The sequence below is a fragment of the Mustela nigripes genome, chromosome 17 (assembly GCF_022355385.1).
Source record: "Mustela nigripes isolate SB6536 chromosome 17, MUSNIG.SB6536, whole genome shotgun sequence".
In the NCBI taxonomy this organism is placed as follows: Eukaryota; Metazoa; Chordata; class Mammalia; order Carnivora; family Mustelidae; genus Mustela; species Mustela nigripes.
In genome coordinates, this window is record NC_081573.1 from 3064948 (window position 1) to 3088930 (window position 23983).

Genomic DNA, 23983 nt, shown 5'->3' on the forward strand with positions numbered 1-23983 from the left:
GATCTACTGCAAGTTTTTCCTTGTGGTTACCATGAAGATAAGCTGAGATAAGCTGAGAAAACTTCATATTTTTTACTTTCCCCACTCATGTTTTGGTTTTGATATCTCAATTTACATATTTTTACCTTGTATATCCATTAACAAATTATTTGTTATAATTATTATTATTTATTTTTTTTAAAGATTTTTATTTATTTATTTGACAGGCAGATCACAAGTAGGCAGAGAGAGAGGAGGAAGCAGGCTCCCTGCCGAGCAGAGAGCCCGATGCGGGCCTCGATCCCAGGACCCTGAGATCATGACCCGAGCCGAAGGCAGAGGCTTTAACCCACTGAGCCACCCAGGCGCCCTGTTATAATTATTTTTAATACTTGTAATTTCCATGCTAGAGTTAGGTGATTTACCCACCACCAACACAACATGAGAATATTCTGAATTTAACTATGTGTTTACCTTTACTAGTTGGTAACAGGAAAACATGTGAAAGTATAAATCAAATTACATGTCCTTTCATTTCAGCTTGAAGAAGTTGCTTTAACATATCTCAAAAGGCCAGTCAACTCCTTCAGCCTACACTTGCCTGGGAAACTTCTCTCCACTTTGAAGGACAAGTGTGCCAGGTAGAGTATTCTTGGCAGTTTTCTGCTTTCAGCACTTTTGGAGACTTTGGGTTTGTGATTCTGTGACCTCAAATCCCAACAGAAATGCAGTCATCACTTCACCTGTAGTTTAAGAGATACTAAACATCAAAAACTAAAAAAACCAACTTTCCCAATCCTCATAAATGATTAGATTTCCTACTATGTACTCAAATGTGAGTGTATGGGAAAAGCTATTCTTTTTCCATAATAAGCAGACAGGGTCCCACATGATGGAAGCAGAAAATATTTACATGTTGTGATCTGCTAGATGAGGGAACAACAGCAAGGCATGTGCATTTAATTGAGAAGTTCACTGTCTCCAACATATAATTACCTGTTCATCCTCAGGCTCCTGAACTTAAGTTAGCAACAGAAACAAGGAAGGATACAAAGGGCTTGAGAAAAAAGAGGGGAGCATGCCATGAACTTTTATTAAGTCATTAGAGATGATTTATACAACTGCTACAACTAGGAAAAGTCCATTTGACATAGCTATTCTCTAAGAATAGAAATTTCCCAAATCTTACAAAGATTCTCAAAAATATATTTAACAAGTCTCATATATGTCTTGATATCCAAAATTTTTAAGTATAATTTTAGCAAATATTGGCAAATTGAAGAATTTAAGTGAATCTTATGCCAAAACTACAATAGTTAAGAAATGACTTTTAAATTTATAAAACTGAGATATGGATGAATATATATTCAACTTAATCAAAGCTGTCGCTGACCCCCCAATGCTAGTTTACCTATTGAGAAACAGAATGATTCCCTCTAAGGTCAACAAGAACATTAGGAAATCCCAACACCCTATATTATTTAGCACTTTGAGGTATTAGTAAAGAATTAACCACTGGAAAAGAATGTACAGAGTATTAACAGGAAAATATTATAAGAAAATCAGACAAAATATTATAAAGATTATGACAAGCCTATAGTACATAGTTTGTGCACATTCCAAGCAGCTAGAAGATATTTTAGAAGTCGAGCTGCAGTATAAAATAGGAGTAAATTTAACAAGACATGTGAAAAGCCTTTATTAATAAAACTGAACACTTCCCCATATAGGTAGTACAGATTTGAAGAAAAGGAAAATCTAACCATTTCCTTGTGTAGAATAATAAATATTATATAGAGACACATATAAACACATGTAGATTATACAGAAGAATAAGAAGTGGTAACCTTCAGGAGTTATTTACATCTGCACAAAGATAAAGCAAAAGGGAGGCTGCCAACAAAATAATGTTCAACCTAACTAATCACTAATGAGCTATCACCTCACACTTAAAACACACATGAAATAGCAACTGTTGGTAAAGATGTGGAAAGATTGGAGCCTTGTGCATTGTTTATAGGAATGTAAGTTGGTATTGCTGCTATAGAAAACAGTATAGAAACCCAAAATAATTGAATGCAGGGTCTCAAAGAGGTATTTGCAAACCTATATTCTTAGCAGCATTCTTCATAACAGCCAAAAGGTAGGAAAAAATCTAAGTGTGTCATTGTTTCATAAATGGATATTGTGATATATACTTATAATAAATTATTGAGCCTTAAATAGGAAGAAATTCTGGAACATGCCACAACCTGGATGAAGCTTGAAGATGTTAAGCCAAGGGAAATACGCCAGTCACAAAAATCACCCTACTGGTATGAGATACCTAGACTGATCAAAGTAACGGAGGCAGTAAATAGAATAATGGTTGACAGGGAAGAATAGGAAATAGAGTTATTGTTTAACAGGTACAGAGTTTTGGTTTTTTAAATGATTAGGTTCAGCCTTTTCTAGAAGTCAAATCATTCCTTAATGTTTTAAAAACAGGTATCCTTGAGTGGTATCAGCACATAGCTCAATAAGGTGTCACCCCTGTATTTTGCCCCATTAACAAATTAATAATTTGGCATCCATCTACCTATGAAAGTGCATTCCTGGGAGCTTTGGGATCCAGATAGGAAAGTGTGAAATCCCTGAGCAGTCTAAGATCAAGGAGAGCCCTTTTAAGAAGGCAGGCTTTCACCTAGGCAGCTCCCTGGTAGACGAGGGTCTCAGATACAGAAACATTTCCACACTCCTGAGGACTTACCAACAGCCCCACTTGGCTCTGGGGCTGTCACCAGTACCATACACCAAGGACCTTGGTAGCAGGCATACCCATCTGTATGTCCAGTAATAGACATAGAGACCTTGGTCTTGGCTGTGGACTGTAAAGTAATCATGAACACTGGAGCTCTTTAAGATAAGCCCACCAGGGATGCCTGGGTGGCTCAGTTGGTTAAGCAGCTGCATTCGGCTCGGGTCATGGTCCCAGCGTCCTGGGATCGAGTCTCACATTGGGCTCTTGCTTGGCGGGGAGCCTGCTTCTCCTCTGCCTCTGCTGCCACTCAGCCTGCCTGTGATCGCTCACTCTCTCTCTCTGGCAAATAAATAAATAAAATCTTAAAAAAAAAAAAAAAAGATAAGCCCACCAGCTTCCATCCAACTGTAGATTCTGAAAGGGCCCTGTAAATTGGGTCCAGCCCATCCTAGTTGTAGTCAACTAGGGGTGGCACAGGGACATAGTAGGAGAGTCATTTCTCAGCCCCCATCTACAGATCTGAAAATAGCTCTGTAGCCTTGAGGACTTGGCTGTAGTCCTGTTTGGCTTGGTTTTGTCATTTGTGCATTGGATAATGGACATTCAGACCTCGGTGCAGGCTGTGGACCCTGAAGCTGCCCTACCTGGCTCCAGCACTTCTCAGCCACGGTCCTGGGGCCTCTTGAAGCAAGCCTGCCAAAGGTTAAACTGTAGATTCGCCACCATGGTGCAAAAAGTAGTCTTGTTGATACAGAGAGCAGGCAGGAGAAATGCTCATCCATGCCTCCTGAGAAACTGAAAGTGTCTGATCAATGACTGCAGCTTCCTCACAGCCATAGTCCGCTAGCAGTATGAGGGCCTGGGTGGAAGACACTCCTACCTGTAACACTGGAGATCCTGAAAGTGCCCTATATTTGAAACTGGTAACCAAAGGTTAACATCACTACTAAGTACAACTGTACCTTTCACCCAAATTCTGTTTGTTCCCAAAATACACTATGAGCCAACACAGGCTCTATACCCTGCTGTGACACAAAGTTTCCAGTAAAAATGTTAACAAAATCTTGATTTAACTGTTTTTTCAGAGACTCGAAATTTCACCAAGGACCTGGCCAGAACCACCAACCTTCTTAGTAAGCATGTGTGAGTGTCCAGTAGATGAACTTTAATATAGAAGGACCTAAAATTCCACCCTTGGATCATGCTAGGGACCCAACTTTCTAGTCATGCATTTCATGACCACATATACAGAAGCCCCACACAAGTCCAGATAACACAATGACCTTAGTCCTTCCCTACTTAGAAACCTCTTTTAAGTAATGTGGCTTCTTTTCCTAGACAACGTCTAAATATTATTTCTGACTATCCCCCTTTGGGGAGACAGATTTGAGGCCTGCCTTCCCATCTCTTTGTTTGGCTGCCTCTTCAATAAATCTTTTCCTGGCCACATACTCCATGTCTCAGTGATAGGCTTTGCTTCACATCAAGCATAGGAACTCAGATTCAGTTAACATCCTCAACTCCAACCCCTTCACACTCATAGTCTGCCAGCAGTCCTGAGGGGCCAAGGTCCCAGCAGATGTACCCACCTGTAATTCCTAAAATTCTGAAAGGGTCCTATATTCAGTCCCCATATGTCACAGCTACAGTGCAGTACACTAGCAGATACCCAGTAGGAAACATGCCCATACCTCAGGAATCTAGAAAGGGCCCTATATTCAGTTCCAGGCCTTCCCAACACTGTCCATGGACAATCCTGCATGCATGGGGATGAGGCAGGAGACACATCTGCAATTAAGAAGATGTTGAAAGGGCCCTATACTCAGGCACAAGCCCTCCAATCATGGTCAGGGACCAGCTCACCCAAACCCTACCAAGAAACATCCATTTGTGTCTCCAGAGTTAGGTCTGCTGACAACAAACATGACTGTAGAAATTGTAACAGACCTGGAGCACAGTCCAGTCCCTCTCAACTATGGCCCAAGGCCAGTCCTATCTACCTAAGACCCCATCCAGTGACAAGTCAGCAGTCCCTCTCAGAAACCATGTGGGAACCACAGTTGTCATGCACCTGGTAATGGGCTCACTGTTGGAGGACCCAGCTGTGATCCCACAGTGTATGTTCACCTGAGTGCCACTCTACTGAGCAAGGTAGTGGAGGCAGTCATACCCACTCAGGGACCAGACAGAACCCATACCCACCCAAGTCCCTGATAACATACCCACCAGCAGCACATAACTGGCTCCATCCTAAGATGATTGTGATTTTAAAGGCAATCCCATCAACCCAGAGAAGAGATAGGAATATACAGAAATCCTGGGGCTGAGGAGTATAATGCCAGAAGTGAAACATTCAGTAGATTGCACAACAGATTTGATCATGTAGAATAAAGTGTAAGTGAATTTAAAGACAGATTAATCAAAGTTAGCAAGCTAGAAGAACCAAAAGAAAAAGTGTTAAAGACTACATGAATTGTGGGACACTGTCATGTTAATGAATATTAATATCATGGAAGTTCCAGAAGGAGAGGAGGGAAAGGAGAACAATTAAAGAAATAATAGCAAGAACCCTCCTAAATCTAGGGAGAGATATAGGCATTCAGGTACAGAAAGTTGAAAGGACCCCAGTGAAAATCAACATAAGATTACTCTAAGGCACATTATAATAAACATATTAAAAGACAAAGAATTATTAATGCAGCAAGAAAAAAAAAACTTCCTGTAATTAAGGGACTCCCTGTAATGATAACTGGATTTCTTTGCAGAAACCTCATAAACAAGGAGGAAGTGGATAATATATTCAAAATGCTGAAAGAAAAAAAAAAAAAAAAAACCTGCCAACTGAGAATACTATCTACAACAAATCAAGCCTCCAGAAATGAAAGAGCTATCCAGAAAAACAAAACCTAAGAGAGCTAATCAACACAAGACCTGCCTTACAAAACTGCTGAAGAGAGTTCTTCAGGCTGAAATAAAAGGATGTTAATGGACATGAAATATGAAAGTGTAAAACTCACTGGCAAAGGTATATATAGTTAAATTCATAATACCCTGGCACTATAATAGTGGTATGTAGATCACTTGTTTCTCTACTATAAAAGTTAAATAATATTAAAAATTACTCCACAGGTGTTGGTGAGGAGTAAGGGAAACCCTCCTACACTGTTGGTGAGAATGCAAGCTGGTGCTGCCACTCTGGGAAACAACATGGAGGTTCCTCAAAAATTTGAAAGAAAAAAAAAAAAAGCTACCCTACGACCCAGCAATGACACTACTGGGTAATGACCCTAAAGATACAAATGTAGTGATTGAAGGGGCACATGCACCCAAATGTTTATAGCAGCAATGTCCACAACAGCCAAACTGTGGAGAGAACCTAGATGTTCATCAACAGATGAATGGATAAAGAAGATGTGGTATATATATACAATGGAATACTATTCAGCCATCAAAACCCCCCAAATCTTGCTATTTGCAATGATATGGATGGAACTAGAGGGCATTATGCTAAGCAAAATAAGTCAGTCAGAGAAAGACAATTATCATACAATCTCACTGGTATGAGGAATATGAGAAACAAGACAGAAGATCATAGGGGAAGGGAGGGAAAGATGAAACCAGCAAGGGAGACAAACCATAGAAGACTCTTAATCTCAGCATTAAACAAACAGAGGGTTGCTGGAGGGATGAGGTGGGAGGGATGGGTGGCTGGGTGATGGATACGGGGGAGGATATGTGCTATGGTGAGTGCTGTGAATTGTGTAAGACTGATAAATCACAGACGTGTACTCCTGAAACAAATAATATATGTGTTAATTTAAAAAATGACTATAACTCCAATAGAGGCACTTCCTGGCTCAGTCAGAAGAGCATGACTTTTGATCTCAGAGCCATGAGTTCAAGCACTACACTGGGCATAGAGCTTACTTAAAGAAAAATAAAAATAAGCAATACACAAATGACTATAACTACAGTGATTTACTAATGGCTGCACAATATACAAATAAGTGGACCAACAGTATAAAACATGAAAGTAAAAGTGTAGAATTATTTTACAAAATTGAAAGTTATTATCAATTTAAAGAACCTTTTATGCATGTAAGATATTTTAAGTATGTCTCATAGAAACTACAAATAAGAAACCTAGTATAGTTTCCACAAAGATAAAGAAAAGGAATTCATTTGTACCACATTGGGGGGGGGGGCACAAAGGAACACTGCAAGAGAAGGGAGAGGTAAAAAAAGTAAAACAGCAGCAGCAACAACAACAACCAGAAAGCAATGAAAGGGCAAGTTTAAGTCCTTATCAATAAGTTAAACAAATGGTCTAAACTCTCATAAAGTAACTGAATACATTTTAGAAAATCCAACAATAAGGGGCACCTGGGTGGCTCAGGTAATGATCTCAGGGTCCTGGGATCAAGCCCTACATCAGGCTTTCTGCTCAGCGGGGAGCTTGCATCCCCCCCCACACTTGTGACCTCTCTCTGCCAAATAAATAATCCAACAATAAAAAATAAATAACTAAATAAAATAAAGTAAAAATCCAACAATATGCTACCTAAAATATACTCTAAAGACACATAAGAGGATGAAAGTGAGGGAGTAAGAAAGAAAATGTTCCATGCAGTTGGTAACCCAAAGAGAGCTGAAGTGACCACACTCATCAGATAAAACAGACTTTCAGTCAAACTTGGTAACAAGAGACAAAGGCCACTCTACGTTGATAAAGGATCATTTCATCAAGAGACTATAACAATAATAAATTTATATGCACTTACTATAAGAGGACCCAGATATTTAAACCAAATCTTAGCAAAACTAAAGGAAGGAATAATAATAAAAGTAGGGGATGTCAGTATCCACTTTTAACATTGGACAGATCATCCAGACAGAAAATTGGTAACAGTGGACTACATAACACTATAGACAAATGGACCTAACAAATATATACAGAAAATTCCATCCAACAGCACCAGAAAACATATTCTTCAAGTCCACATAAAACTATCTCCAGGACAGATCCTATGCTGAGCCACAAAGCCAACCTTAACACATACAATATTAAAACTGTAACTCAAAACTCTCTGACCGAAATGATACAGAACTAGAAATTAATAGGAGTAAAATTAAATTCATAAATATGTAGACACAAATAGCCTCAAGTTAGAAACAGAAAATAAAGATTAGAGCAGAAATTTTAAAATGAGAACTGAAAACAAAATTAAAGCTAAACACTGTTTCATAAAAGAAATCTATAAAATTGATAAACATTTAGCCGGACTAACCAAGGGTGGGGGGGGAGGACCCAAATAAACAAAATTATGGATGAAAAAGATTACAACTGATACCACAGAAATACAAAAGACCATAAGAAAGTACTATTAAAACCACATACCAACAAACTGGACAACTAAGAAGTAAGAAAAATCCCTAGAAACACTCAATATTCTGACTGAATCAGAAAAACTAGAAATCTGAACAGCCCAATTACTAAAACGGAGATTAAATCCATTTAAAAAAACATAACAAAGAGGGTATGTGCTTTGGTGAGTGCTGGGAAGTGTGTAAACCTGGCGATTCACAGACCTGTACCCCGGGGATAAAAATATATGTTTATAAAAAATAAAAAATTTAAAAAACATAACAAAAGCACAGGATCGGATGGCTTCACTAGTGAATTTTACCAAATATTTAATGAGGAATTCTCAAATTTTATGAAAAATATCAAAAAAGAGCAAATACTCGCAACTCCTTTCACAAGGCCAGCATTACCCTGATACCAAAGGCAGAAAGGGACACCATAAGAAAACTACAGCAAGAAAATAATGAAATGAATACAGCAACATATTAAAAGAATCATTTGGCACAATCAGTTGGATTTATTCCTGGGAAGCAAGGATAATTCAATATACACAAGTCAATCAATGTGATACATCACATTAATAAAATAAAAAATTTTATGATCATCTCAATACAGAGAGAAAAAAACAATTCACCCATTCATGATAAAAATTCAACAAAGGGTATAGAAGTAATATACATAAACATAATAAAGACTATATATACAAGCGTACCAGCAACCATATACTCAATGATGAAAGGATGAAACCTTTTCCTCAAAGACTGGGAACAAAACAAGACCATCCCCTTTACCAATCCTATTCAACATAGCCCTGGGCATCCCACCAAGCTCAATCAGGTAAGAAAAAAGAAATAAAAGGTAACAACATGAATGGAACTAGAAGATATTATGCTTAAGTGAAATAAGTAAGAAAGACAAACCATAAGATTTCACTTAAATGTGAAATCTAAAAAAAAACAAAAAACAAAAAACAAAGAGAAATAGACTCACAGATACAGAAAAGAAACTACTGGCTGCCAGAGTGGAAAGGTTTTAGGGGCTGAAATAGGGGTGGGTGAAATAGGTGAAGGAGATTAAGAGGTAAAAACTATCAGTTATAAAATAAGTTAATCATGGGTGTGTAGCGTATTGCATAGGAAATATAGTCATAATATTGTAGTAACTTTGTATAAAGAAAGAAGGTAACTAGACTTACTGTGGAGATGTCATAATGTATAAAATATTGATTCACTATGATGTACACCTGAAACTGATAGGATTTGGTCTGTCAAATATACTCTAATTTTCTGATTTATTTGAGACAGAGTACAAGCATGAGCAGGGGGAGGGGCGATGAAGGGGAAGAAGGAAAAGCAGGCTCCCCACTGAGCAGGAAGCCTGACACAGTGCTTGATCCCAGGAATCATGACCTGAGATCATGACCTAAGCCCATGGCAGACACAACTGGCCACCCAGGCACCCCAAATATAATTTTTAAAAATATTTTATCTATTTATTTGACAGACAGAGATCACAAGTAGGCAGTGAGGGAAGCAGAGGGGGCGGGGCGGGGTGGGGGTGGGAGCAAGCTCCCTGCTGAGCAGAGAGCCCAATGCGGGGCTCCATCCCAGGACCCTGAGATCATGGCCTGAGCCAAAGGCAGAGGCTTAACCCACAGAGCCACCCAGGCGCCCCCCCCCAAAATATAATTTTTAAAAAGCATTAAAATTGCCAAGAAGTAAAATTGTCTCTATTTGCAAATGATCCGATTTTCCGTATAGAAAATCCTATGGACTGTGCATGTGCATATGCGCACACACACAGAAAACCTGCTAGATAGAATTAACAAACTTAGTAGTTACTGTAAGGACCTATTTAGCAAGAGGCTTTCATTAAGGATAAACAATAACCTTGTTGTTTAACCCTTAAACTGTCCCTGCTCCTCTTCCCGCAGGGTATTTACTTAAAAACAAGTCTCGGGGACCCCGGGGTGGCTCAGTTGGTTAAGCAGCTGCCTTCAGCTCAGGTCATGATCCTAGCATCCTGGAATCGAGTCCCACATCGGGCTCCTTGCTTGGCAGGGAGCCTGATTCTCCCTCTGCCTCTGCCTGCCACTCTGTCTGCTGTGCTCGCTCTCGCTCCTCTCTCGCTGACAAATAAATAAATTAAAAAAAAAAAAAAAACAAGTCTTGGAAACCAGTTCCAGGTAAAAGCTCAAATACAAGGGTGGGTGGTGCCTGGGTGGTTCAGTGGGTTAGGCCACTGCCTTTGGCTCAGGTCATGATCTCAGGGTCCTGGAGTCCCGCATCAGGCTCTCTGCTCAGCAGGGAGCCTGCTTCCTCCTCTCACTCTGTCTGCCTCTCCATTTACTTGTGATCTCTGTCAAATAAATAAATAAAATCTTTAAAAAAAAAATACAAGGGTGGGTCAGGCCAGGTGAAGACATCTGATCAGTGGGGGGTTGCATACTGTCTCCCTAGCTACCAAGGAGTATGGGCCTCCGCCCTTTGGGAGCCTTTTGGGCACCAATTCTAATCAAGGTGTGATAGGCTAGTTGAAATGTCTACTAGGGTAAATTGTAACTCAATCGGTTACCTAGCATCACTGTGCAGCTTTCTCTGTGTGTTACAATTTCATTGGCTACCTGTGCGTGGCCAGGCCCGGCAGCATGGCCTTTGCCCTTAAAAGCTAGCCTGTGAAACAGAGAAGGGTTGCCCTCTCTGTAAGAGGCGCGACCCTGGCCGGTCAGTTTGATTCTTGATGCTTGGCACGAAATAAAGCTTTGCTGACCTTTGCTTTATATCAGTTTCACTCCTTTAATCAGGGACCCATTTTGGGGGGGGCATAACAGTTACAGGACACAAAATTAACATACAAAACCTAGTAGGAGCATTTCTATATACTAACAGTGATTATCAGTAAAGAATAAAGAAAAACAATCTCATATACATTAGTATTTTTTAAGGCTTTATTTATTTGACAGAGAGAGCACAAGAAGGGGATGCAGCAGGCAGAAGGAGAGGGAGAAAGAGGCTCACTGCTGAGGAGGGAGCCCAAAGTAGGCTTATGACTTGAGCCAAAGGCAGATGATTAACAACTAAACTACCCAGGTGCCCCCACATTAGCATTTTAAAAAGAATAAAATACTTATGAATGAATTTAATGAAGGAAGAGAAAGACATCTAGAGACCTTAAGAAATTGATAAAGAACTGAAAATAATACAAATAAATGAAAAGATACACTATATTGAATTGGAAAAATTATTACTATTAAAATGCCCATACTACCCCAAACCACCTGCAGATTCAATGCAATCCCTATCAAAATCCCAACAGCAGGAGTAGCTGGGTCACTCAGTTGGTTAAGAACCTAACTCTTGATTTTGACTCAGGTCATGATCTCAGGGTTATGAGATCAAGTCACACATTGGGCTCTGGGCTGAATGTGGGGCCTGATTAAGATTCACTCCCTCTTCCTCCGTCCCTTCCTCCACTCATGTGCATGCTCTCTCTCTTTAAAAAAAAAAAGAAAAATTCCAATGGTACTAAATCTATATGTATACTTAATGGAAGTATAATTATCATGCAGTATTATTAGTTTCAGGTAGACAATATAAGGATTCAATGACTCTACCATTGGAGGTTGTGAAGATGGCAGAAGTGAAGGACCTCAGGCTCACTTCCTCCCATAGACACAATTAGATAAAATTCACATCAGTGTAAACAATCCAGAAAATAATCCAAAGATTGGCCTAAGAAATTCCACAATTAATATAGAGAAGAGGCCACATCTAAGAGGGTAGGAAGGGTGGAGAGGAGAGCTGAATAGATCCAGAGAGTCAACTATAAGAGAAAAGGACCCATAGGCATGGAGAAAAGGGACAGAAACAGACTATCACACAGGGGAGTCCACATGGGGAAGATGAATCCCCTTAACATTTGGCTTGGAAAACTAGAGGGGCCAAATTTCATGAGTTCTTATAACCAGCAGGACTTAAAGCCTGGTACCTTAAAAATCAGTGGGCTAGGTTCTGGGAGATCCTAGAAGGTGATAAGGATGGAGAGACAGGACAACAAACAGTTCATGTAGATACACCACAGAAATACCATTTAGAAAAATGCCTGCAGTATACCAGAGGCATTTTGTTTATGAATCTCTAGTGTGTGCTGGAGGGGCAGAGAACATTGGGAGACTTCCTCGGGAACATAGGAACTTGTGGGCAGTATTTCCCTCCCCTGCCCTCACCCTACACACAGCCACCTATGGGAACAGTGCAGAATTAACACTCAATACCTAACTTGCTCATACCATGTATCCTGTGCATCTCTTCCCCCTGTGCTTCTGTGGATCTGCCTCCTACTGCCAGGCCTGCCTCAGTCACAGCAGATGCACGTACCCTTCTGCAGAGGACTAGCACACATCACGCTAGCAACATACCTCCTGCCCCACTCTCTTGCAGATCTTCCCCCTACAGTGTGCTCTTGTGTGGAGTCCATCCAAAGGGATGCCACAAGCCTGCTAGTGTGCAAGAAGACTGAACAGGGACCAGCACCACTCCAAAGTAACTCCTGACTTGGGGGAAAAGAACCACACACATGAATCCAACTGTGGCTCCTATAGTGGGCTGGGGACAAACAGCTGGTCTGACTGAATGTCCCACCCATCAATGAGAGTTTCTCAAGGGACAACACAGAGAAAGCACTCAGAAGGCTGATGCTCCTACATCTCTGCCAAATGCCTAGTCTGACTCAACTCCACCCTAATGCAGTCCCAGACTGGCCAGCTAATAACACAGGTACAAATCCCCACCCATGACAAAGAGAGCCACTGCAGATGACTAGACTGAAGGAAAATGTGGCTCAGTCACAAGAGCAAGGGATGTGCAACACATGTAAGACATCCCTGAAACACCAGGTTCTGGTGGACAAGGGACACTGTACTTCAGGACACTTACTGAATCTCTTTTTCATAAAACTATTACTTACAAGAACAGGAGACATAGCTGACTTTCTTAACACACAGAAAAAGACACAAAGAATTAGACAAAATGAGGGGACAGAGGAATAGTTCCCAAATGAAAGAGGAGGACAAAATCACAGCAAGAGAGCTAAGCAAAATGGAGAAAAGTAATATGCCTGATAGAGAATTTAAAGTAATGATCATAAGGAGGCTCAACCAATTTGAGAAAAGAGTGGAGGACATCAGTAATAGCCTTAACAAAAAGATAAGAAAACATTAAAAAGTGCCAATCAGAAAAGAAGAACTCAATAAATGAAATTTAATACATGCTAAATGGTATAAGTAGTAGACTAAAAGCAGAAAAATGAAACAGCAACCCAGAGGACAGAGTAATAGAAAGCAATCAAACTGAGCAGGTGAGAGAAGAAAAAAAATAACAAATGAGAATGAGGCACTTGGCTGCCTCAATCAGTAGAGAATGTGACTCTTGACCTCAGGGTCATGAGTTTGAGCCTCATATTGGGTGTGGAAATTGCATAAATAAATGAAACTAAAAAAAAGTAACAAATGAGAATAGACTTAGGGAACTCAGTGACAGGATCAAATGTAGTGACATTTCCATTACAGAGATTTCAGGAGAAAATAGGGAAAGGGGGCAGAAAATTTATTTGAAGAAATACTGAAAATTACCCAAACTAGGTCCACACCAAAAAACTAGTAATTAAAATGTCAAAAAGTAGTGATAAAGAGAATTTTTTAAAAGATTTTATTTATTTATTTGACAGACAGAGATCACAAATAGGCAGAGAGAGAGGGGGAAGCAGGCTCCCTGCTGAGCAGAAAGCCTGATGTGGGGCTTGATCCGAGGACCCTGGGATCATGATCCGAGCCGGAGGCAGAGGCTTTAACCTACTGAGCCACCCAGGTGCCCCAATAAAGAGAATTTTTAAAGGCAGCAAGAGAAAACAGCTATGTATTAGAGAAACCCTGTAAGTTTATCAGCTGATTTTTCAGCAGAAACTTTGAAAGCCAGAAGAAAGTGACAGGTATATTCCAGGTACTAAAAGAAGAAATGTGCAGCCAAGAATACTCTATCCAGCAAGGCTGTCATTTATAATGGAAGGAGAGTCAGTGAGTTTCCCAGACAAACAAAAGAGTTATTTACCACTAAACCAGCCCTACAAGAAATGTTAAAAGAGGTAGACTGGGAAGATAGCCAAGTAGGAGGACACTATGCTCACTTCATCCCACAGGTAGAACTAGAAACACGACAGCATAAGTAACCCAGAAAACAGTCTCAAATTTGGCAGGACAAACTCCACAACTAAAGACAGACAATAAGCCACATCGAAGAAGGTAAGAAAGGCAAAGATGCAGTCTGGGAGCAAAATGGACCCTGGCCATGGTGGTAGGGAGGGAGCTAGTGGCACAGAAAAGGCAAAATACAGACTCTCACACCAAGGAACCCATAAATGGGGAGGACAAATTCTCATAATATTTGCCATTGAAAGCAAGCGAGGTCGGGGGTGCCTAGGTGGCTCAGTCGGTTAAGCATGTGACTCTTGATTTCAGCTCAGGTCATGATCCCAGGGTCCTGGAATCCAGCCCCATGTCAGGTTCCTCACTCAGGAATCAGGAGTCTGCTTGAGGGTTCTCTCTCACCTTTTGGCCCTAACCATGCCCTCTAGCTCTCTCTTAAAAAAATGATGCACTTCACAAACACTGCCCTGGTAGGTTGCTGCAGATTTGGAAAGAGTATAAAAGGTGCAAGAAGTCCCATTTTTTCAGTGTTCCTGAGGTGTGCAGGCACTAATATTCTTCTACATAGGAGCATGTGATCATAATACATACACTGCTGTGGTTGAGTAATGTGACCATATGGACATTGTAGAGGCCACTTTTAGGCAACAGGGTTGGGCAGTGGAAACCTGGGTAAAGGCAAAAGGCCCAGAGTGACCAACAAGCTAAATGCAAATAGGTTCATTAAGTTTTCCACCTTGAAATAACCATAGGCCCTAACTGACCAATTAAAAGCAGGCAAAATAATCAAAAAAGGGAACATTTCATATATCCCCATACCCCCTCCCCCTGCCCTGTAACTGCAATCTCTCACCACTGCCTCATCACAGACAGTCTCTACTGTCCTGACCACCACTCCCTTGCAGTGTATTCAATGAACTTCTCCACTATTCTTGAGAGAATTCTTTCATCACTCATACCCACGGTCCTCACCCAACTGGGACACTCCACGGTGGAAGGACCCCGTCTAGCTGGAGTGCCCCACAAATGTGACTATGATTGCATGAGATTGTGTGTGTTGTCATGTGAATGAATCCAGTTGAGTTTGCAGTAAATGTGTGGATGACAGCGCTTATGAAAGACAGCGTGAGGTTGTAAGTATGTATATGTATGTAAATGTGATTGTGTGTGTGCACGTCCCTGAGTATTTACTCTGTGCATGATGTGTGTGTTTTCTCCACCATCTAACTGACTCTAATCTAACTGACTCTAATCTAACATCTAACTGACTCTAATTCCTTACAAATCAAGGATAATTAGTGAACCCAGATCAAATTTTGAAATTGTTAGTGGGAAATATCAGGGATTGGCATGTACTCCTATTTTGTATTTCTGCATTTCTTACAAAAGTAATGAGTGCTCATGACAGAACATTCAACAACAAGTGAAGATTTGGTAATTATTCAGTGCTCTTGAACTGAGAGAGGACAATCTTAAAATTTCTAAAGGGGAGAATCTGCCTGTGAAACAATGTGATGACAGTCCTTTGTATAGTTATTTTCAAATCTCTCTTCTAATTATACTGTTTTATTTAGACTTTCTATCACTATTGGGGTCAATATTGTTCAACCACATCTTCCCACAAAAATTGCTTATCATTTAACCTTCAAATTCATTAGAATGCAGTTGTCCAATTAACCTAATAATTTCTCTTCTTAAAAAGATTTATTGGGACGCCTGGGTGGCTCAGTTGGTTAAGCCGCTGCCTTTGGCTCGGGTCATGATTCCAGCATCCTGGAATCGAGTCCCACATCGGGCTTCTTGCTCAGCAGGAGCCTGCTTCTCCGTCTGCCTCTGCCTGCCACTCTGTCTGCCTGTGCTCACTCTGACAAATAAATAAATAAAATCTTAAAAAAAAAAAAAGATTTATTTACCCCAGAGAGAGAGAGCGAGCGAGAGCGCGCACAAGCAGGGGGACCAGCAGGCAGAGAGAGAAGCGGGCCTCCCCCTGAGCAAGGAGCCTGATGTGGGACTATATCTCTGGACCCTCAGATCATAACCTGAGCCAAAGGCAGACCCCTAACAAACTGAGCCACCCAGGCATCCTGAATCTAGTAATTGCTAGTGCACATTAGTGGCTTCATGAGCAGGGTGGATCTCTTGGAATGACAGCTCTAAAATATAAATCTTTTTCTCTAATTATGGGTTAGGATGCACATAATGGAGACATTGGTTCTTTATCTACTAGAACATCTTTTTTGATTATTATAGAGAAACTACTGAAAGTAGGAAATTAGAGTAAAAGTATTAAAAAAAAATAGACTTGGTGTTGCATGTTTCATGGAGAAAATCCATCTTGAGAGATTTTCTCTGGTTTAAAAATATTTTGGTATCGAACCTAAGCTCAATATGTATTTCTCTACAACTTTGTTCCATGCACAAGATTTCACAGACCTCACTTTACTGGTACTAGTTTCATTTAACTCAAGTGTGAATAAAGAAACAGGTGCACTATTTGCTGCATGTTTCCTATCTGCCCCTTGGTCCTCATGAGTCATTGCTCCAGTCTATCTGGGATCTCCTGGGACAGAATAAGGAATAAAAATCCCCTAATGTGGGACGCCTGGATGGCTCAGTTGGTTAAGCAGTTGCCTTCGGCTCAGGTCATGATCCCAGAGTCCTGGGATCGAGTCCCACATCGAGCTCCTTGCTCAGCAGGGAGCCTGCTTCTCCCTCTGCCTCTGCCTGCCTGTGTTCGCTTTCTCGCTCTCCCTCTCTCTGGCAAATAAATTGATAAAATCTTTTTTAAAAAATCCCCTAATGTAACCAGAGATTATATTATCTCTGTACAGATGATACAGAGACAGAATGTACAGATGTACATTCTGTTTTACACAATGTTCATGTCTCTTCATTCCTCTTCCATTGAGTCCTAAGCTCTATTACTGAACACATTACAAACGTATTGACCAAGGTGGAGTGAGCTTTGCTTCAATAACTAAAGTAAACTGAAACAGCAATTCTAAAGGAAAATGCTATTTATTATGGACTTATAGCATTCAAATTTTATTAATGTTTACCATGGAAAAGTTCAGAATCTATGCATTAATAAAACAGATCCTAAAACAATCTGGAAAATATACAGAAATACTTGAGCACTATAACTCTCAATGTGACAAATGAAAAATTTCCCAATGTTAACTAGGCATGAGAATTTAAGACAATTCTATCAATAAAAAGACACAGATGAGACAGTCATTTAAGCAACTGAAGAAAACAACAGAGACATGGAACAATGATATAAGTAGGCTGAGATTCAGCTAGATGGCAAATTCAGAATTGCCCACCACAGAATTGTGGGTCAACAACAACTTTTGCACAATCCATCTACACTTGATCTTAGCCAAAAGGCTGAAAAGTGACTGCATAATCCATCTTGGAAAGATAATATTTATTTGAAATATAAAGTTATGATAAAATATCATTAGGTGTTTAAATTATACTCATGTGAAAATGGCCAAATATAAACTTATGTCAAGGAGAACATCAAAAAGATGTGCTTGCTGATCTTTCAAAGATATTGAATGACTACCAAAAATTTAATAAATGCACAGGCTTGGGTCAAATGGTATAATTCAGGGATCTATAAAAGGTTATTTTTTTCCCTTTATTTAGTGATACGTCTATTGACCATAATGGCCTTATGACTCTTGGGATACACCCTCATGGTCTTCACACTGATACAGAGTTTGTAATGAAGTTTGTCATTAAACTTGAAGTAGGTTCTAAGTACCACTTTCCCTCAAGCAGTCAGATACATAAATAAATAAACTCTAAAAAATAAAAAATAAATAAACTTGGAGTAGGTTCTAAATAGCCATTTAACTACAGAACATTTTCTTTGGTTATGGGGAGCTTGTGACTTTTGGATTTTTATGAGAGCATAATGGCTAGCCCTTCAATCCTAGAGAATATTTTAACATTGCTCTCTCTGTGATAACATTATGAACCTGAATCAAAATATAAGCACTAGAGTTGGAGGGAAGATGTCAGAGGAGTAGGGGACACTATTTCAACCAGTACCCTGAATTTAGCTGGATATCTATTTATCTGATATCTACAAAATCAGTCTGAGATGTAAGAATATATATCTGGGGGGCGCCTGGGTGGCTTAGTGAGTTAAAGCCTCTGCCTTTGGCTCAGGTCATGATCTCAGGGTCCTGGGATTGAGCCCCACGTTGGGCTCTCTACTCAGTGGGGAGTCTGCTTCCCCCTCTCTCTCTGCCTGCCTCTCTGCCTACTTGTGATCTCTGTCAAATGAATAAATAAAATATTTTTTTAAAAAAAGAATATATATCTGGATCTCTACAAACACACTATCTCTGGTAGTCTCAAGGACTGAAGGATGGAACTGGGATCCTGTGGGCAAGTATTAGAAGATAAACAGAAGGGAGGCAGCCACCATAAGTTGGCCCTGGGAAGGTAATATAACACCAGAGTGCAAAAGCATTCCACACCCAGGACCAGGCATAGACTTGCAAACTGGTAGTAGCAGGGAAAAGACCTTAGTCCAACCTCCAGACAGTATCCAGGAATATCAGGTATATGTGTGTGAACTGGGGCCGCTCATGGTTTTAGAAGCACAAAGGGCAGAGACACCCTGGATCAACTCTGGGAGAGTTGCTGTGGGACACACAACTGGGGAGGCTGTGGTTTTTAGCAGCAAAGACAGAAATGGAGTCTTTATGTCCTGGAGAGTTCAGTGAAGAGCAGACTGCAACTTCTCTGTTCTGGGACAGAGGTTTCTGTGCAGTCACTTCTGCTCAGACTCTCAGAAGAGACTTGGAAAGCCACCAGAGTACAAAAGCTAAAAAAAAAAACCCAGGTTTCACTGAGACTACCCCCCACCCCCACCCAGGGTGGGGGATGGCAGGGCAACTCTGCACAGGCGAGTAACAGTGCAGCAGGCCCTTCCCCCAGAAGACAGGCTGGAAGAACAAGAGGAAGACAACCCTAAGGTCCCTATAAACAGGTGCATCTTGCTTGGGTCATAGTTAATACTTTGGACTCTGAGCATTCCCTCAACCACCCCCCAACAGAATGACTAAGAGGAGGAACACCCAACAAAGAAAAGAATCAGAGACTATGCCCCCTGCCACAGATCTAATAGATAGGTCTATCCATGTCCAGAGATGCAAGAGCCAGACTTCAGAGCAACAATTATGAAGTCGATATCAAGGCTTGAGGAAAAATATTAGCAATAATATAGAATCTCTAAGGGCAAAAATGAGATCTAATCAGGCCAAATTTTAAAATGTTGTGAATGAATGGGGTACCTGGGTGGCTCAGTGGGTTAAAGCCTCTGCCTTTAGCTCAGGTTATGATCCCAGGGTCTTGGGATGGAGCCCCATATCAGGCTTTCTGCTCAGCAGGGAACCTGCTTTCCTCCCTCTCTCTCTGCCTGCCTCTCTGCCTACTTGTAATCTCTGTCTGTCAAATAAATAAATAAAATCTTTTTAAAAAATGTTGTGAATGAAGTGCAGTCTAAACTGGATACTCTATCAGGGTAAACAAGGCAGAAGAATAAATTAGTGAGCTAAAAGATGATACAAAAGGAGGAGAATGAGGTGGCCTTGAGAAAACAGCCTAAAGCCTAAGAGATCAGACTGAGAGAGATTAATGATGCCATGAAATATTCCGATGTCAGAATTATTGGTATCCCTGAGGGGTTGGAGAGAGAGAGACATCTAGAATATATATTTGAGCAAATCATGGCTGAGAACTTCCCTATCCTGGGGAAGGAAACAAGTATTGATGTCCGAAAGGCAGAGAGGACCCCTCCTAAGATCAATGAGAACAGATCAATACCTTGACATGTAATAGTAAAACTTAGATCCAAGGAAATCTTAGATCTGAGGAAACGATCCTTAGAGAAGCTAGGGGGAAGAGATTTTTAAATGTTCTCAATGAGAACAGATCGATGTCTTGACATATAATAGTAAAACTTAGATCCAAGGATATCTTAATCCCAAGGAAACAATCCTTAGAGAAGCTAGGGGAAAGAGATTTCTAAAGTACAGAGGGAGGAACATCAGAATACTAAAGTACAGAGGGAGGAACATCAGAATAATGTCAGACCTGTCCACAGAGACCTCACAAGCCAGAAAGGACTGGGAAGGCATATTCAGGATACTAAATGAGAAGAATATGCAACCAAGGATACTTTATCCAGCAAGGCTGTCATTCAGAAAGGATGAAGGGAAAAGGAGCTTCCAGGACCAGCAGAAACTAAAAGAATATGTGACCACCAAGCCAACCCTGCAAGAAATATAAAGGGGAGGGGGTGTTGTATAAAAGAAGAAAGAACCCAAGAGTAGTACAGAACAGAGATTTACAGAGACAATCTATAGAAACAGGGACTTAATAGGCAACATTAAGGCACTAAAATCATATCTTTCAATAGTCACTCTCAATGTGAATGGCCTAAATGCTCCCATGAAACAGCACATGGTTGCAGACAGGATAAAAAGAAAGGACATATCCATATGCTGGCTAAAAGAGACTCATTTTGAACCTAAAGATATATCCAGACTGAAAGTGAGTGGATGGGGAATTATTTTTCATGCAAATGGACCTCAGAATAAAGCTGGGGAAGCAATTTTCATATCAGACAGATCAGCTTTTTTTAACTTTTTTTTTTAAAGTTTTGTTGTTGTTTTTATTCACTTTGCAGACAGAGATCACAAATAGGTAGAGAGGCAGGCAGAGAGAGAGAGAGAGAGAGGAGGAAGCTGGCTCCCTGCTGAGCAGAGAGCCCAATGCGGGGCTTGATCCTAGGACCCTGAGATCATGACCCGAGCTAAAAGCAGAGGCTCAACCCATGGAGCCACCTGGGCATCCCCAGACAAATTAGCTTTTAAACCAGAGACTGTAGTAAAAGATACAGAGGGACACTATATCATGCTTAAAGGGTATATCCAACAAGATCTAATAATTATAAATATCTATGCCCCCAACATGGGAGCAGCCAACTACATAAGTCAACTGTTATCAAAATAAAGAATAATATTGATAATACTTTAATAGTAGGAGATTTCAACACTCAACTCTCAGCAACAGACAGATCATCTAAACAGAAAATCAACAAAGAAACAAGAGCTTTGAATGACACACTGGACTAGATGGACTTCATAAATATATATAGAACATTCCATTCTAAACAACAGAATGTTCATTCTTCTTGAGTGCACATGGAACTTTCTCCAGAATAGACCACATACTGGGTGACAAATCAGGTCTCAATCAATATGAAAAGATTGAGATTCTTCCCTACATATTTTCAGAACACAGTGCTTTGAAACAGGAACTCAACCACAAGAAAAAAATTTGGAAGCAATTCAAACACTTGGAACCTAAAGACCATCCTGCTAAAGAATGTTTGGGTCAGCCAGGAAATTAAAGGAGAACGTAAATAATTCATGGAAACCAATAAGAACAAAAACACATTGGTTCAAAACCTACTGGACACTGAAAAGATGGTCCTAAGCAGGAAATACATAGTCCTCCAAGCCTCATTCAAAAAAAAAAAAAAATAGAAAAATGCTGAATGCATAATGGAACTGGAGAAATAATGGAAAATAAAGCCAAAACCAAGCAGGAAAAAATAAGTAATAAAGATTAGAGCAGGATCAATAAAATAGAAACCAGAAAAACAGTAGAGAGAATCAATGAAACTAGAAGCCAGTTCTCTGAAAGAATTAACAAGATCTATAAACCTCTGTCCAGACTTATCCAAAAGAAAAGAGAAAGGACCCAAATTAATAAAATAATAAACAAAAGGAAAGAGATCACAACTAACATCAAGGAAATAGAAACAATTATTAGAAATTAACAGCAACTATATGCCAATAAATTAAACAACCTGGAAGAAATGGATGCCTTCCTGGAAACCTATAAACTACCAAGACTCAAACAAGAAGAAACTGACAATCTGAAGAGACTAATGACCAGTAACAAACTGAAGCAGTGATCAAAAACCTTCCAAAAAAACAAGAGTCCAAACCTGGCAATTCACAGACCTGTACCCCTGGGGATAAAAATACATTATATGTTTATTAAAAAATTAAAAAATTTAAAAATAAAATAAAAATAAAAATAAAACAAAACAAAACAAAATAAAAAAACAAGAGTCCAGACCCAGATGGATTCCTAGGGGAGTTCTACCAAACATTTAAAGAAGAAATAACACCAATTCTCCTGAAGCTGTTTCAAAAAACAGAAACAGAAGGGGCGCCTGGGTGGCTCAGTTGGTTAAGCCTCTGCCTTCGGCTCAGGTCACTGTCTCAGGGTCTTGGGATCAAGGCCCACATCGGGCTCTCTGCTCAGCAGGGAGCCTGCTTACCCATCTCTCTCCATCCGCCTCTCTGCCTACTTGTGATTTCTGTCAAATAAATAAATAAATTCTTAAAAAAAAAAAAAAAAGAAACAGAAGAAAAACTTCCAAGCTCATTCTATGACGTCAGCATTACCCTGATTCCAAAACCAGGCAAAGACCCCATCAGAAAGGAGAATTACCAATATCCCTGATGAATATGGATTCTAAAATTCTCAAGATCCTAGCCAATAGGATCCAACAGTGTATTAAAAGGATTATCCATCATGACCAGATGGGATTTATCGCTGGTATGCAAGTATGGTTCAACACTTGCAAATCAATGTGATAGGCTACATTAGTGAAAGAAAAGACAAGGAGCCATATATTCCTCTCAATTGATGCTGAAAAATCATTTGACAAAATATGGCATCCTTTCCTGATTAAAACTCTCCAGAGTATAGAGATAAAGTGAACATCTCTCAATTTCACTAAAACCATCGATGAAAAGCCCATAGCAAATATCATTCTCAATGGAGAATAATGGAGAGCTTTTCTCCTAAGGTCAGGAACACAGCAGTGATGCCCACTCTCACCACTATTGTTCAACACAGCACTAGAAGTCCTAGCATCAACAATCAGACAACAAAAAGAAACAAAAGGCATTCAAATTGGCAAAGAAATCAAACTCTCTCTTCACGGATGGCATGACACTTTGTGGAAACCTCCAAAGACTCCACCCCCAAATTACTAGAACTCATACAGTAATTCAGTATGTGGTGAGATACAAAAATCAACACACAGAAATCAGTTGCTTTTGTATACACTAATGGTGTAACTGTAGAAAAATTAGGGAATCAATTCCATTTACAATAGCACCCAAACTTATAAGATACCTAGGAATAAACCTAATCAATAAAGCATGTGTACTCTCAAAACTACAGAACACTTATGAAAGAAATCAAAGAAGACACAAAAAGATACCAAAAAAAAAAAAATTCCATGCTTATGGACTAGAAGAATAAACATTGTTAAAATGTCTACACTTCCCAGTGCACTCTACACTTTCAAAAACATCCCTATCAAAATACCACTGGCTGTAACAAACAATCCTAAAATTTGTATGGAACCAAAAAAGACCCTGCATTGCCAAGGAAATTTTGAAAAGAAAAACAAAGCTGGGACATCATGTTGCCTGATTTTACACTATATTACAAAGTTGTGATCACCAAGACAGCATGGTATTGACACAAAAACAGACACATAGAGCAATGGAACAGAATAGAGAGTCCAGATATGAAACTTCAACTCTATGGTCAACTAGTCTTCGACAAGTCAGGAAAAAATATC

At 39.9% G+C, this 23983-nt stretch overlaps 2 protein-coding genes across 2 annotated transcripts in view; one reads left to right on the forward strand and one right to left on the reverse strand.

Annotated features, from left to right (window-relative positions):
• The window catches only part of LOC132005470 (zinc finger protein 665-like), a 612263-nt gene that overhangs the window by 520473 nt on the left and 67807 nt on the right, over window positions 1–23983 (reverse strand).
• Window positions 1–23983, forward strand: part of LOC132005468 (zinc finger protein 11-like) — a 331984-nt gene that overhangs the window by 139943 nt on the left and 168058 nt on the right. The window contains 1 exon segment of the mRNA XM_059382639.1: window positions 7399–7441. Coding sequence (XP_059238622.1) covers window positions 7399–7441 — 43 coding nt within the window.